The sequence below is a fragment of the Harmonia axyridis genome, chromosome 4, assembly GCF_914767665.1.
Source record: "Harmonia axyridis chromosome 4, icHarAxyr1.1, whole genome shotgun sequence".
In the NCBI taxonomy this organism is placed as follows: domain Eukaryota; kingdom Metazoa; phylum Arthropoda; class Insecta; order Coleoptera; family Coccinellidae; genus Harmonia; species Harmonia axyridis.
The window spans coordinates 29,577,607-29,594,388 of NC_059504.1; the positions used below are offsets into that span (position 1 = coordinate 29,577,607).

General features: G+C 32.0%; 3 protein-coding genes and 1 long non-coding RNA gene across 6 annotated transcripts in view; 2 read left to right on the forward strand and 2 right to left on the reverse strand.

The window, feature by feature from the left end:
- Window positions 1–5,248, reverse strand: part of LOC123678368 (protein kinase C-binding protein 1) — a 35,374-nt gene extending 30,126 nt beyond the window's left edge. For 2 of the 3 annotated variants that reach the window (XM_045615369.1, XM_045615367.1), the window contains exons 1-7: window positions 5,132–5,248; window positions 4,851–5,076; window positions 4,262–4,790; window positions 3,987–4,159; window positions 3,846–3,930; window positions 2,851–3,031; window positions 2,621–2,812 (exon numbers count right to left, since the gene is read on the reverse strand). In XM_045615369.1, coding sequence (XP_045471325.1) covers window positions 2,621–2,812; window positions 2,851–3,031; window positions 3,846–3,930; window positions 3,987–4,159; window positions 4,262–4,789 — 1,159 coding nt within the window. In that variant the 5' untranslated portion in view covers window position 4,790; window positions 4,851–5,076; window positions 5,132–5,248. The remainder of the gene's footprint in view (window positions 1–2,620; window positions 2,813–2,850; window positions 3,032–3,845; window positions 3,931–3,986; window positions 4,160–4,261; window positions 4,791–4,850; window positions 5,077–5,131) is intronic. The other variant, XM_045615368.1, reaches the window with a different exon arrangement.
- Window positions 5,249–5,574: 326 nt separating this feature from the next.
- LOC123678370 (28S ribosomal protein S15, mitochondrial) lies at window positions 5,575–6,589 on the reverse strand. The gene has a single exon (XM_045615372.1). The coding sequence runs from the start codon at window positions 6,483–6,485 to the stop codon at window positions 5,637–5,639; it is 849 nt and encodes a 282-aa protein (XP_045471328.1). The 5' UTR covers window positions 6,486–6,589; the 3' UTR covers window positions 5,575–5,636.
- A 3,446-nt stretch (window positions 6,590–10,035) lies between these two features.
- On the forward strand, window positions 10,036–10,838 carry LOC123678371. The gene is made up of 2 exons (XR_006747228.1): window positions 10,036–10,173; window positions 10,247–10,838. It is a non-coding gene; the product is annotated as an uncharacterized LOC123678371 (long non-coding RNA).
- Window positions 10,839–13,203: 2,365 nt separating this feature from the next.
- LOC123678650 lies at window positions 13,204–14,940 on the forward strand. The gene is made up of 3 exons (XM_045615785.1): window positions 13,204–13,600; window positions 13,693–13,823; window positions 13,891–14,940. Exons 2-3 carry the CDS (start codon window positions 13,749–13,751, stop codon window positions 14,938–14,940), a joined length of 1,125 nt encoding a protein of 374 aa, XP_045471741.1. The 5' UTR covers window positions 13,204–13,600; window positions 13,693–13,748.
- The last annotated feature ends 1,842 nt before the right edge of the window (window positions 14,941–16,782 follow it).

Here is a 16,782-nt window from a genome sequence, read left to right on the forward strand (position 1 = left end):
GAGGACCTATCGCAACCGGAGGAGCTATACCATGAAATCGGGCTATTAGAAGAGGACCTATCTACCGCAGGATATATATATATATATATATATATATATATATAACTGAAAGCTCAATTACCTGATCGCTTCTACAAAATATTTAAATCATTTCTGTGAGTGATCCCAACTTTCAGGTAAAAATAGAAGATTCATTATCAGATTTTAAGTCTATAAGGTCTGGTGTTCCCCAGGGTTGCGAATTTGGACCTCTTCTCTATTTGAAATCCACCTCAGATATTGCACAAACTGATCATGGCAACATTTGCAGACGACAAATCAATTAATTTCGGACACAGACGCGACATTAGCAAGTGGCAGAATCCTATAGATGCACTGTCCAAGTGGTTGCAAAAATGGAAAATAGATGTCAACGCCCACGAGTCCGCCCCGGTACTGTTCACCAACAAAAGAAAAAAAGAAATACAAGTAAAGCTGCACAACACTCCCATAGTAGTGAAATCTTAAATCAAGTACTTTGGACTCCATTTGGACGAAAAACTAATATGGTTATTGAATCAAAAATCGAGAGTATTCTTGTTTAAAAACTATTGGGCAACCATAGTCTCTGATACTTGAAGATATTGATGCTTAAGAGTCAGGAATGAATTTATAAATAAAAATAACCAAAACACACCAGCTAAGATATGGAAACCCTAACAGAAGAGTCTCCCCGGTCCTACTAGTAGGGGGTTGGGCTGCCAGGCTGGTTCCCTGTCACCCGGAAAATCATTAAACTTACCAAAGAGTCAAAAAGAAGCCTCGGAAAGGACGGATATCATGGAAATATACACAAGCACGGAAAAAGGACACTGAATTTTGGGACATGGAACACTCAGGAAATAAGTGGAAAAACTGATGAAGCAGCTGCCACAATGGAAAAACATGGAATAGATATAGTGGCCCTAACCGAAACCAAAAAGAAAGGGCAAGGAACGGAGAAGATTGGAGCTTACGTACATATCTTCAACGGAGTCCCCAAACATGAAAGAGCCAAAAGAGGGGTATCGTTGATAAGTATATGCGATTTCAGATGATGAATTGATCTCACGGAAGGGGGAATTCTACAACAAACATTACTCTGCTATACAGGGTGTGGGAAGAAACAGAGAACTCATTTTGCTGGGAGATTTCAATGCCAGGACGGGCACCCAGAGAAATGATTCTATTGTTGGACCTTTTGGAGAAGAATGATGTAATGATAACAGAGAAAGAAATAGATTGTTGCCGAACAAATGATCTAAAAATTGCAAACGGTTTTTTTAAGCATAAACCTATACATAAGTATACCTGGATCCAACACACAAGAGTCCTCAATTCAATTATTGATTATATCATTACACGTCAGCACACTCACTTCAAATTAATGACGTAAGAGTATACAGAGGGATCTTATGCGACTCGGACCACTACTTTGTAAAAGCAAAAATATACATTCCTTGGCATTATAATAAACATCAAATATCACCTACACACACAGTAAACAACCACAGTATAACAACAGAAGAAGAAAAATATGAAAGGTGGAACTTGAATAGTATTCAGGATGAAGGTAGGAAACAAAAATTCCAGAAAAGACTAGACAAATATTTGTCAGACATCAGTAGTCTTGATCTAAATCAACAGGATATGTATGAACACATAAAAGAAGCACTAAAAAAGTCAACAACAGAAGTACTTGGAAACATTTCTCCTCAGAGGAGCAAAAAATTGTGGTGGAATAGTTAGATAGAACATATGGATGATGTGAATAATAAGGCGTACATAAAATGGTTAACAACTAAAAACCAGGAGGACAGGGAACTTTACCTGGATATGAAGAGAAGGACAAGAAAAATAATTAACGAGGCGAAAAGAACATCTGATGTTTATTGATTTGAAAAAGGAATATGACAGCATTCCTCTGAAAAAACTATGGGAGTCACTACAAGAAACGAATATCAATCAGACTTTGATAACACGCTGAAAAACTTGTACAGGGATTCTAAATCACAAATAAAGCCGGGAAAGAAACTACCACGTGAGTTTTCTGTCACTAAAGGATTACGTCAGGCAGAGCCGGCGCTAGCAATTTTGGCGCCTAAAGCAAAGAATTTTTTAGAGCCCCTGCTGAAAAAGTATCAATCAAACCAGCAAATTTGTACGAATAAAACATATTTCGTATTTCATTGGTATATTTTTGATTATGACGAAAATGGAATCAATTCGATAATGAAAGAATGTTCAAAAAAAGTCTTTTCAATTGAGCACTTTTTCAATGAAAGTTTCCTATATTAAGTGTACCAATACCAATTTTTTTTTGACTATTTGAACAAGTTGAGTGTAGTGTTTAATCAATACATAGTGTTAAACAGTTCACCAATACTTCATACTTCAATTGATGTCAAGAATAAATATCTAAAATATATAGCACATTTAGTTCAAGTTTATTCCTCTTAATAATTTCATTAGTGAAATATCCAAAAATAGTGCTAATAAACAAGAGTGATTTTTTATTCGAAGAATTTGTTGATTTTAAGTGCACTAATTCTTTTCAAAATTTCCAACAAAAAGTACTGATTACCATAAGAGAAAAACTCACCTTTCAGTTTGGCCCAAACTAATATATGGGGCTTCGGACAGACCTCCACAAACCAAGTAGATTTTTTGGTGTTGGCATTCAAGTAACATGAAGGACAATTTTCAATTTCTGCCATTTCCTGTCTACAAATTTTGATGATTGTCTTTGCACTTGTAGTAAGCTTGGATTGGTCTAGAAATAAAGAAAGTCTTACTGTTTACTTTTAGAATTGAATATTTGTTGAAACTTACATGAATTGAAAATTATACTATTGTGTAAAATCCACTTAGCATCTGCTTCAAAAGCCTGTGTACTTCCATATAAATTATCTTTTATATTTTTCTCAAGAGATGTGAGGTTCATAGGTTGAATTATATATTTCTTATATTCAGGAAAAAGTTCATCATTAACAGGGTGATGAAAGGGTTCAGACTATAACAAGAAAAAATCAGACTAGGAAGAAAATGAAATTGTTGAAAAATTTTCATAATTAAGAAAACTACAGTAATAATTAACAAAAAACATTGCTGAAGAAAATTTAAAAATATGTCCGACATAATTTCATTGTATACTGTCACAATGCTAATTCATGGCAAATATTATTTTTGCAATTTTATTTTATTCTTTTTTCATATAAATATCTCTAAAATGAAAATTTCTTGTTATGTTATAATGGCCACACTAATTTAGTACCTTGTTTCGAATAACTTTCCTATAGTAAGATATTACAATAGTGTCAGAACAGACAATAAATGGTGCAACAGATAATATTGCCATGATGATGCTTCTCCACAGTTTACAATATGAATTAGAAAAATTCAGAGGTCTCCATGTTCAACAAAACTGAAATAATTATGTTTGGGCAAAAAACAATCCAGGCAATTAAATCACCTACAGCAGACCCCCCAAACTTCACAACAATAAGCAAATGAGTTGCAAGAACTTTTAGACACAATATGCCACCTTATTTTAGTTTTATTTTTTTTTAATTTATGGCGAACATTCTAGTATTATTTACTTCAATATACAGTATCATAGAAGATATAAAAATGATATTTTGAATTAATACGAAAGTGAGTTTAACGTCTGTGAGATAAATATAAGAAAATAGTTTTATGGCAAGCAGACATAAAACTATTTTCTTATATTTTGAATTAATTTAGATTTCTGATTGAATTTTTTATCCTTTATAATAAAATCAATAAGCTGCAAATTGATGGAAATATTCTATTGAAATTATTCTTACCCCATTACACTCTATCATCCTCTTAACAGCAAATTTAAGTAGGCTACAAAGATGCTCCAGTGTCATTCCTTTCATTGCAAGTGATCTAAAAGTGGAAAAATCTATAGAAATGTTAAAACCTTCAAATTATTGAAGCTATACCTTGTTTGAGTACTCTCAGCTTTCAAAATTGCTACACATTCAGGGCATGGCCAATTGTTGGCATCAGAAATTGTCTGTTTCAAACATTTTTGATGATATGACCGAGGACAAGTTTCACAAGAAATATTTACACCTTCTCTATGGCATCTCCAACAAAAAATATCCTTATTGGGCTATAAAAGGAATAACTTATATTTGTAATATAAGAAACTGGAAATTTTATTTTTTGAATAATTTTTTCCCACATTTATTCTAAAACTTCATAGAAAACATACCTTGAAGATTTTAACATCCCTTATATTCTTACGTTCTTCTGTAGCATCTCCATCTTCTTTTTTTATTTTATCTACATTGGGAAGATGTATTGCACTAGTACTATCTCCAGTCATACTTTCAATTTCACTCTCTGCTGTTATTGGAAATTTATCAGTTTTTTTCTTTGAGTCATTTTCAGATGAGACTTTCCCAGGAGTTAATGCTAGTTCTTTTAATTTCAAAGAATCTAGGCTTTTCCTTTTATGAGAAATATTCAAGTCAAGATTTGCCTCTTTTGACAAAGCCAGTATGGATTTCAATTCTCGATTTCGTTTTGTGTTTGCTTGTTCATCTTCTGCAATGTCATTATCTTGTGATTCAATTGTTTTTATGTCACTCTGTTTGTCTTCAAGTATAACACTGTCTGTAGTTAAATAAATGGACCCTTGTTGATTTGAAACTTCATTCTCATGTACATTAATCAGTGAAGAAACAGGCACCTCTTCTGTATAAATTGGGCTAATGTCTTGGTCAGATTGAGCAGACATTCTGAATAACAAGAATTACAGTAGATCAATCAGTATTTTATTAATCAAGTAAAGCACTTACGTTATAACCTGTTAATTCTTTACAAAATAACCATTTAACCAAATTTCGATGAATTTTCAATCAAATCAATCTTAACTTCAAGCCTTTCTTTTTCTTAAATATATATGTTCCCTCTCTTGGATGAATGGTACTTTCAGTGATTTGATGAACAGGTTCTCTATGCGAATACAGCGCAGATTTTTATTTTCAGGTATACATTTCATCAAGAAACTCCATAATCTATAACCTTAAAAGTGGATGAAATGTATTGCAGAGCTTTTGGAGAGAAAACAAATACTTACAATTTGTCTAGAAAAGAATTATAATCTTAGATTAGACGCTTAAGAAACAAAACTTTTCACTAGACATTTATTTCACTTCAGCAAAGTACGACACTAGCGCCACTGACAACTGTTAAGTATTGGGATAGATTTCCTAGTTATTACTGTTATTAGTAGAAAGAGAAGAGAATAGATGTTAAGCAAACCTTTTATAAAGCACGAGAGAAATGGAGCAATATCTAGCTCTGAAATAGGGAAAAATAAAATTCACTAATAAATTAAATATCCCTAACTAATATAAAATCATTGTTTAAAGAGAAACAATTATAATATAGATTTTTCACATCTGGATAATATTTAAAAAATTAAACATTGACAATTCAACAATGAAAAATGTTTTACATTGATCAATTCAAAAATTGTTTGTTTTAGGAAAAAACTAGGAAGAAAATAATATTCAAAAGTCAATGAAAAAAAAATTATTATTTATTAAATTGTTTTTTACAAATTATAAGAAATGAAATTTTTATTTGTCCATTTCAGATAGTTCTTGTTCTCTGCTATCCTCAATCTTCATTTGCAATTCTGCAAGCTGTTTCTTCACATTGTCTATTTCTTCTTGACTTATTGTCGGTTCAATTCCACAATCTCTTTCTTCATCTTGAATAAATTCTAATACACGAATTTTTTCTTCCAAAAAAGCTGGTTGTTGTGCCTCTAGAAGGAGTTTCAATTCATCTAATTTATCTTTCTTGAGTTGATCACAATACTTATCAGTAAGTTTTCTCAAAGAATCTTTTCTTGTAACCCAATGAACATCTAATGGCATTGGTTTGTAAGATAAGTTCAAGTTTTCCAAGAGCCATTCAAACCTCTTATAATCCCAACGACGCAAATATCTCAAATATTTTTTTCTTTTATCAATCAACTCCTTCAAATGAACTTTAAGTCTTTTATTACGAGGAAATCGTTCCATTACTTCTTGCCATGCTCGAATTACACCTGTCCACTTAGCAATGATGACCTCATGGGAACCAAAATCATTGTTATGTCTCTTGACTTTCTCTGCAGTTTTATTTACAACATGGGCAACAGTAAATCGTCTGGGGGCATATTCATATGTGAATAATTTCTTAACCAATTCATTAGCAGTGTCCAATCCTTTACAGTGTTTGAATTCATCTCGAATTTGATTTTTGTCTACTTGAGGAAAACCTTCAAGATCCCCAGACTTTTCAGGCTTAAAACATGGTATTTTTGCAGGTCTGACCCATTTGATTTTCAAATTACTTTTGAAGGCGTATGGCCTTATTTGGGAAGTGCATGCAGCAACTTTGAAGGGTAATATTCTGAGGATTTTTAGTCCCTGGTTCATCTCAGAACTAAATAAAATATTTCAATAGATAATAATAATAAGGTTAAAAGTTATTTTATTTATGTATGTGTAAAAAACTCGAGTATAGAATCACAGATTACTAGTATAGAATCACAGATTACTAGTCTGTGATACACAGCGTTGCCAGGTCGAGAAGCCTAAAATATCGTACGGCGTGTTTAAAATTATCGTATATTATCGTATCTAAGATGCATAGAATACCTGGTGTGTCTACTTATACCTGTAAAACTTTCAGACAAAACGGGAGATTTTTCGGATTTATACCTACTTGATTTCGAGGGATCGCGGGCTTTTCAGATGGCGCATACATCGTTTACATTTGACATTTCTCTCAATTCTCGACTCTTGTGAATCAAGGGCGTAGATCTTTTTTTTTTCTTGGGGAGGGATAATCGAAAAAAAATGTTTGACGACAACTTTCATTCATATCTGTAATGTTAGAAAAAGAAGTTTGATAATGAAGTTTGAACCAAATTACTCGAAATAATTTTTGTTGTTACTAATTCGGTTGTTCTTACCTTGTTCTCAAATAAGAGTTACGAAGGAAAATGAGAAATTACTTGGATAATTTTGAGAAAAAAAAGTTTCATGAATATGAGCCCACAAAGGCTTTGCTTTCCATATACAGGTTGTTTCTAGTGTGTCTTACAGTTTATCAAATACTTATTAATCTTCGCTACAGATTAGGTAAATAAATACCAAAACTTATAATTAATGCATTCATTAGAGCTTACTAGCTGGATCTTAAAAATAATTTGGATTTTCCTGAGGATTACTAGAGATTTTTCTCGAAATCGATAGCAGATACGAAAAAACTATAACAAACCAAAAAGTGTAGTACTGGACCAGAGTTTTTTTTCTACATTTTTCTAAACTAACAGCCATTCACCGAAATATAGATTTGGAGGAAGGAAGCAGGCATCCTTCCAGAAAATATATCACCCTGTAGATTTGCATTCAAAATTAGCATATCACATAGTGAAAACTTTAAACTGGAATATCTATGGCCAATTCATATTAAATATCTTGTGAAGGGAAGTTTATACGAGAAAATAACTTGAACTTCAACACATGTATCTCAAAACAAAATGTTTGGGGACTCATGTTATAGGACTTTTTTCCTAAAATAATCCGGAAATCTGTCATTTTCATTTGTATCCCCAATTTAGGAGCACCATGTAATTACCCCCAGTATCCCCCTATTTCTACGCTCTTGTCGTGAACTTTGATTATAGAACAATAATATTTTATATTCTATGGTCAGTCATTATATTCCATTCATTTGAGTAAAAATTCGATATGAACTGAATTGTAATTTATTGTGAATGTTTGCAGTGTCTAAAATCAGTATTTCTTTTTTAAACGGCACCAGGCAGATGCGGGAATTCGAAAAATTTTAAAGAGCGCCACCTTACAGCACTCTGGTGAAGCAGACCACCAAAGCAACAGGTGGGTCTCTCAAAAAGTCTGAAAAAAAATCGAATCAGTAAACACACCAGGTATTCTGTGCATCTTAATCGTATCCTACTGATTTTTATCGTACACATTCGAAATAAAGGAAATTTTTGCGAGAATATGACAATTTGTGGACAAGGATGAAAAAACAAGCAATGTATCGAATAAGTAATATATTTTTTATTTAGACGAAACGGTTAATGAATAATTAATTAATTATCAGACAAGATCAGAGATCCTGTATTATCCTATTCACAGATTGTCGGTATTTTCACTTTATTCAGAATACACCTTATTCTTATGTCTCTTATGGTTAAATTTTACTTCATGAATTGGATAAATAGTAGAGATACGTACAGATTCGAAAATAAAACAAGAAATTTTTTAAGGAAATCGTGAAAGAATGGATCGAATTTACTTATGACATCGTGAAAATTGTTTCTGTTATTTTTGTTTTTTTTTCAGAAATTACTCATTTCCATAAAAGTTCTTTTCCCAAATAACTTAGAATATTGCAAAAAACATGCAATCGTCGACAAAGATGTAAAAGAAACCGAAACAAATTTATTTTGATAATTATATTTGACTTCAATAGTCTTTCTGAATTGAAATGAATGAATTAATTTTTATGCATTGTCATGTATTTCTTTTTCATATTAATTCAATTAAATATCTCTAGTGTGCTTTTTTGCAGGTACCCTTTTTTGCAGGTACCTGCAAAAAAGCACTAGCATTCTTTCACGATTTCCTTAAAAAATTTCTTGTTTTATTTTCGAATCTGTACGTATCTCTACTATTTATCCAATTCATGAAGTAAAATTCAACCATAAGAGACATAAGAATAAGGTGTATTCTGAATAAAGTGAAAATACCGACAATCTGTGAATAGGATAATACAGGATCTCTGATCTTGTCTGATAATTAATTAATTATTCATTAACCGTTTCGTCTAAATAAAAAATATATTACTTATTCGATACATTGCTTGTTTTTTCATCCTTGTCCACAAATTGTCATATTCTCGCAAAAATTTCCTTTATTTCGAATGTGTACGATAAAAATCAGTAGGATACGATTAAGATGCACAGAATACCTGGTGTGTTTACTGATTCGATTTTTTTTCAGACTTTTTGAGAGAGGGCGTACCGTACGCCCTTTCCAATTGAAATGGCAGTATATTTTTGATGGTCTTTGTTATGTGCTTTCAACAATTGAACATTTGCTCGCATAGCCACATATTATAAAATAATATGAATCTAAATAATTGAATTGATTGGAAATACGAAGAAATATCTCCGTAAAAATTCTCTATAAATTAAAGGTCATCAAAAAAACTATTTTGTTGTGTGAAATGAATATATTCAAATCTGAAATATTCAGCCACTCAAATATGTCAATAAAATTCCTGTTACAACAATTTTTTTTCACTCAATAGAATACCAAATAGGAGATAATGGTATATTTTCAACTGAAGTTTGAACACCATCTGTTTTTAATGAGGCACCTACCCTTCGGATATTCCATGATTCTTTGTATTTATTTTCAGCCTACAGCCACCAAAGAAGTTTTATGATTTTATTATGTTTGAGTAGGTTCGTTCTTCTAGATCCACGTAGATTTTAGAACCCCAATGAACGATGAATTGATTCATCGGAACATTCTAGAGTCTAGACATTCCCAACCGTCTCGTTTAGATTTTTTAAAACTACTAAAATCTACCAAATGATTTCTTCCTACTAAAAACTTCATGAAAATGCGAAAAATCTACTGAAAAAGTAGGTTGCTACTAAATCTGCCGATACTTAGTTTCATTATATTTTTAGTATCTATGGAAATTTTAACTCAAATGATAGGTGCACTGAAATTATCGTACATGCGGTATCGTACATAGTACTGAGCACAGAATACTAATAACTGAGCAGCAAATTATCGTACAAAACGATAATTATCGTACGAACGGCAACGCTGGTGATACATAGACCTAATATCATAGACCTAATTTGATATTAGGTCTATGCTGTGATAGAATATTTTATATTCTATGATAAAACAAGATAAATGAACTACCCAATTACTTCTCCATATGCTCGGCTGAATTTGTTAGCAATCTTGGAGGCAACATGGGTAATTAAAAGTAAAAATCTTAAAAAATGTCTGATAGTTTCGGATTCCAAGGGGGCACTTGAAAAAATAACGAACTGGAAAAATGCAGGTAAAAATGATCATATTACACTTTCTATCAGAGCCAACCTAATATATCTGTATGAAAATGATTTCTCTGTTAGGCTTGTATGGATACCCAGTCATACAAATATTTATGGAAATGAGCAAGCGGATTATTTAGCAAGAAATAGTTCTGAAAGGTCGCCAATTGTTAGAGCGGATGTGGCTGATTTTTGGCCGACTTTCAAACGCATTGTCTGGGAAAGATGGAAGAAACGCTGGATTGAGAAAATGGGTAACCGTACTTTTGCTCAATATGTGGCTCCAGGATCCATAGGTGTGAAACCTTGGTTTTTGGGTGTTGATCTGACTAGAGGTAACATAGTTACGATCAATAGATTAAGAACTCAACATTGTTGTTCTCCTGTACATTTGCACAGGATTCATATAAGGGAGACAGATCTTTGTTCCTGTGGGGAGAGGGGCGACAAAGCACATATATTTTTCGCGTGTAAAGATAATATGGAAAATTGCTCAAAGTTATATAATGATCTCTTAAAGATCAAGTCTTCAGGGACTTTTCCACTTAACATATTTGATTTACTATTCTCTAAAAACATCACAGTGTATAGGTTGCTGTACAATTTCCTTTTAGCTTCAAAGATCAAATTGTAAAATACCAACTATAGGAAAAAAAAAGTGTGTTTTAGTTGATTCATTTTTGTTTTTATGTGGTATAATATACCCTATCCTTATTTCCTTCTATTTTAGTGCTTTGTCTGAGTTTTGGGAAAACCCTGGGTAATCGTGAGTCCCTGCCAAGGTGATTCCTCCGAATGTTAAATTAAATAGTGAAAATACTAGCAATTAATAATATCATAGTTTGAGTGTATGAGGCACGATAAATGCAGACAAAACCAAAGTGGGAACCCACACCCCTTCCACTCTAGGAGGTTCATTTGTTTGATGTGTCGATGGTCTCAACCAAGCACATGGTAAAGGAGTGAAGAAGAAGAAGATATTTAGTATTCTGTTGTTATTAAATCATATTGAAGAACTTCTTCTTCTTCATAGTAAAGGATTGAAGAAGATGAAACACTCGAACGCTGATTGGCTTATTATGAGAATAAAATTTTTACATCGTGATATGTATGCATGATGTATACCGTGTATGCTGAGTGTTTGTGACGTCACATCTGTTGCTAGCACTAGCGGTTTCACCACAGAATACTAAATATATAAGAAATGCTAACGCCGTATTAAATCAAGGCAACAATATGGCCGATATTTTGTCCGCCATCATGTAGTGTAATATGGCGGGAAAATTTGAATATGAAGGTATGACAATTCATTGAAATTGTTGGAATATTATTAGTATTTATTTTAGGTTATGTTGTTATAATTTCGAATTAAAACAGAAAAATATCATCGAAAAGTTTTATTTATCAAAGGAAATTTACATATTTGCTTAAAATAATAATTATTTATAAAAATCAATACATAATATACATTATATTGGGAGATTTACACTATACCTGACTGAAAAAAAAATACCTATTTATACCTACTTTATGAAATTATATCTGACGAACAACTGAATTGATACATTTCTGAAGCAATATTCAAATTTCTACACATACATGAAAGATAAAAATCTTCAGTTGGTTTAATCTATCTTCCTGCGTTACAGTGCTCATTTCGTAATTCACTTTAATTATCACAGGTCCTCTTTGTTACTTCATTTTCAGCTCATTTGGAGGTTGTAGGTGGATATGAAAAAAAAAGATTATAAATAGCGATCAATTAGTAGGCAATTCATTTTAATTTGATATGATAATTCTGGATCACGTAGATGGTTATTGTTAGAATCATTAATATTTTCCATACAAGAAACATTTGGGGAAGTTCTACAATCATAGGGCTGATGATTATAAATTTGATACTTCAGTAAATGCCGAGGAACAGAATTTAACTTTAATATAGTTGATTCTGAAGGATTATTATAATCACAAGTAAGGATCTCAGATATATTAGAGCATTGAAATACAATATGAGGAAAAACCCGGTCTTATTTTGTTCTAAATTTATTTTCTCATGGATTACCTGACCTTACCTTACCTGGAACCTAAAACAGAACTTGTAATAAATAAGTGACAATAAAAACCACTTTATCTGTTCTTTCAAGAATTACAAATACAAACACAATTTATTGTTGGTTATAAAATCATATTGAAAAACTCGAACGCTGATTGGCTTATTATGAGAATAAAATTTTTACATCGTGATATGTATACCGTGTAATCTGAGTGTATGTGACGTCACATCTGTTGCCAATGCTAGCACTAGCGGTTTCACCCCCCTGCTGTTAACTAAGGGCTCAGGTAAAATATAGAAGTGCGCGTGCGCCGCATAAAATTTAAATATTTACGAGTACCAGTTTCTATCATCTTATGTTTTTTACTCGTGTTTATCGATGAAAAGTATTAGGTGTATTTGAAAAAATTAAATTTAATTTTTTCACAATAAATATCAATGTCAAATATCAAAGTATAGAACAAATAGAAAGTAGTTGGAGCACGTGTGCATGCCTTAACTAAGAACTAAAAAGTGAGTGCATAAACGCCACTGAATTCTTAGGTTTAGTTCATAGTTCTTATGGTGGATTTATGCACCGTCAAAACGTCAAAACATATGACTTATTACATAACCATAAACATTATGTCTTTATGGACATAACCCATAGAATTAATAAAAATAAATTAATAAAAAAATTGATTTTTACCCGCATTTACCAACAGCTTGTGTGAATTTATATCATTTGCAAAATTCAATAAGAAGAGAAAAAGTAATTTTATCGACGTTTCCAATTTAAAATATATTTTGTCCAAATTTGTATTTTACCAAGAGGAATTTTAATGAATAAATCGATATTGTTTTGCCCCGTATCACATGGTCTCCGATTGTTCATCTTTGTCAAACTAGTGCAATGCGTATTAGCTCTATTTCTCTCTAATGCGCGTTTCCATTCCTAACACCAAAATAGAAGCATAGACTTCTTCCATGTATTATAAGGCATTCCAATGACCTGTCAAATATGGCGGCTGTAGGCCAATGTTTATAAACATTTTTTGTTGTCATTGAGTTTTCATATTGTTCTGTTATAAGTTGATCTTAAAGTTGTGAGATTTTTGTTTTCGTGACTGCATCAAATGATTTTTATATTGTTTAGAGCTTATTAGTGGTATTCTCACGAAAAAATGCCTTTGACATGCCTTGTAGTTGATTGTAGAAGTCGTTCCAACAGGGATGATGTAAAATTCTTTTCAGTGCCTGCGGTTTTAAGCCACAGGTTTCTTACGGATAAAAACGAATTGTCTGAAAGGCGTAGGGCACTATGGATAGCAGCAATTAAGAGGGACGATCTTACTGAATCGAAACTAAAGAATCAGAGAGTCTGCAGTAAACATTTTTAACTTGTAAGTGATATAGTTGAAATCAACCTAAGTGGCCAAGTGTTATAATGATATTTACATTAAAAGTATTTTACACCAGTCTGAATTGCCTCTAGGAAAACCTGCTGCTTTGGAAGATGAAAATCATCCGGATTGGGTTCCATCACAGAAAATGGGGCACAAATCTCATAGGAAACAGGCTGATGTTGAGAGGAAAGGAAGATTTGATAAACAGAGGAAATTGAGCGTAAGTAATACAATCAACACGTTTATATCATTCTTTGCAAAGGAAATAAACACTTTTTTTTTTGCAGATTGAACACGCAGATATTGATGTCGAACTTAATTCAGAGGCCCCAGACCATGGTAGTAACTTCGATACTGGGGTTGCATCTCAGACGGACATTACTATGGAAGAATTAACTTTAAAATTCGACCAATTGAGTTTTGCCTCAAAAACGATAGAAAGACTTGAAAAAAAAATTGACACATCGCCATTTGGTCTCAGAGACGATCCTAGTAATGATATCAAATGGATTTACTATACAGGTTTTTCGTATACTTTTGTAGAAGGTATATTATATAAGATTATAGAAGATGATATTCCCACAACAAGTATTACTGCTCTCAGTTCTTTCAATCTGTTAATGTTAACTCTAATTAAGTTAAGATTAAATTTACATTTTCGAGACTTAGCCTTTCATTTTAAAATTTCCCGATCAACTGCTTCAACATATTTTGAAAAGGTCATAGATATTCTCCATAAAACATTACAGCAGTTAATAATATGGCCTGAGCGTTCAGTGGCCTCCAAAAATATACCATCTTGTTTCCAAGAAGCATTTCAAGATAAAACAACCATCATTTTAGATTGTTTTGAAGTTTTTATTGAAAAACCCGCGTCTTTAAAAACACAGATGCAATGCTGGTCACATTATAAACACCACAACACTGTAAAATTTTTAATAGGAATTACACCACAAGGTACAGTAAGCTATATTAGTAAGGCATGGGGTGGGCGTACCTCAGACAAACAAATTGTTGAGAACAGTGGTTTTTTAAATCATATCCCTGGGGATATTGTTTTAGCTGATAGGGGTTTCTTAATAAAAGAAACTTTAGGAGTTTTACAAAGTAAATTGGTTATCCCTGCCTTCACGAAGGGTAAAAAGCAGTTACATCCTCTGGATATTGAGACTACAAGACATATAGCTCATATAAGAATACATGTGGAAAGAACAATTGGCATGTTAAAAATTAAATTCAATATTTTTAAAGATACCATACCAATATCTATGATAAAAATGGAAAATGACCCTGATGATTTGAATATTGGCGCCAACAGACAAACATGGCGTCAGTAGGCAAACGCCATATTGGGTCACGTGATTTGGAATGCCCTATTAGTTCAATGACATAACCTGATGGTGTCACATGATATGTTTCTGTGTTTGGTTTTGTGAGGAATTTAAATTGAAATATGGATTCTGATTCAGATCGTGAATTATCATTCAATGACAGTTCATAATGATAATTTGTGATTTATTTTAACTTTGTCAACACAAGAACAGAGAACATTATACTAGAAAATTGAAATTCCTGATTTTTCTATGATCACCGTCGATATTTTGAAATGTTGCCAAACATATCTTATGTTTAGCTAAACATCGATTATTAGAGAGTTATTGCAACACACAAATAAGCGATCTTTTATTACAGGATCTCTTATTTTGACATGTACGCATGCGCATTGAGTCAGATATTAAGGATTTGTCTAAATCTAAAATACAGGCCTCCCTTACTTTATTTAAATACAGGCGACCAACTTTTATTTAAGGATCCTTTATTTTGACAGATATCTGTTTATGCCGAATATTTGCCGTCGTTATTCAGCAAGAACTAACCTATAAATATTTGTAGCTGTTTAGGTAAACAAAGTGAACTTTTCGAGAAATTTGCATTTTATTTCTTGATTTTGGGCATCTGTGGGAACCATTTGATTCGAGGAAAAAAATGTGCTCTCAATAACGAATTTTTCAAGAACTTATACGATTCTCAACAAAACATCATATTTAATTTGATCCTACTAAAAGAATTAAAAATAATACTGATAAATCCTGAATTTTATTAGAAATAAGAATTTACCTATATGTATAATGTAGTATTGTTGCAGAATCCTACTGCATACTGAAAATCATTCTTTTATATTGAATATGAGTAATTTATTCTGTAATATGGACACACCAATGGGATTGTTTTGAAAGAAAAATAATAAACTTGTTACCTAAGTACTTTTTTATATATTGGATCAACATAGCATAAAAAAAGCAAATCACAATGCAGAACCTAATTAATTATCAATAATGTTATTATAAAATTATACGTTAAGTACACTTATTTCAAAATTATTGTGGGAAAATACATAACATAATTCTGTTAAACAAAATAATCTTCCAATACTGGTGGTTTTACATGAAAAGAAATACTTGATTGACTTCCATTCAAACAAGTACATAAAGTACTTGTATAGTATAGTTCCATCGATAAAACCCCAGTAGTTTGGTACAGCTCCTCCCATATAACGAATTGGTAGACTAAAAATGAATTAAGGTAATATAATATATAATTTAAGTTCAATTCAGGTAATAGCTTACCTATAACTAGAGCTGATAACTATTTCTATAAAGCCACTTATGTGCATTCAAATTATCTTAGAAGTGCCCATGATTTTCCACAATGAAGTTTGCAGTTATAAAAATAAAAACTTCGATAATGATTGCGAGACTTGTAGTAAAAGTTTTCCATGTCAACTAGTCGATTTGTTTGAATTGGTTTTGATATATTTTCTACACCAACTGTATCTATTATGAAAAATCAATTCCTCAATAATGTTCCCAGCTAAAATTGCTAACGCTATTTGTTCTTTCATTTTCGATTTTGAGCTTTTACCAAATGAATTATTTTATTTATCAGAATACAAACTAAAGGTGACAAAATATAAATATGTCAAATTTAAAGATCTGTCACTTTACTGACTTTCGTTAAAAGCACCTTGCAATAGTTCACTTTTAACGTCCACGATAGAGGATCCTTTATTACAGGATCCTTTAATAAAAGATCGCTTATTTGTGCGTTGCAATAACTCTCTATTATCAAACGGTGCAATCGGTAGAAATTATAATCATCGATAAGTACTAAACATTGAT

Coding starts and splice junctions, on each gene's coding strand:
- LOC123678370 (XM_045615372.1), bottom strand. CDS start 6,485: ATGAACCAGGGACTAAAAATCCTCAGAATATTACCCTTCAAAGTTGCT.
- LOC123678650 (XM_045615785.1), top strand. CDS start 13,749: ATGGGGCACAAATCTCATAGGAAACAGGCTGATGTTGAGAGGAAAGGA. Junction 13,824..13,890: donor ATAAACAGAGGAAATTGAGC/GTAAGTAATACA, acceptor TTTTTTTTGCAG/ATTGAACACGCAGATATTGA.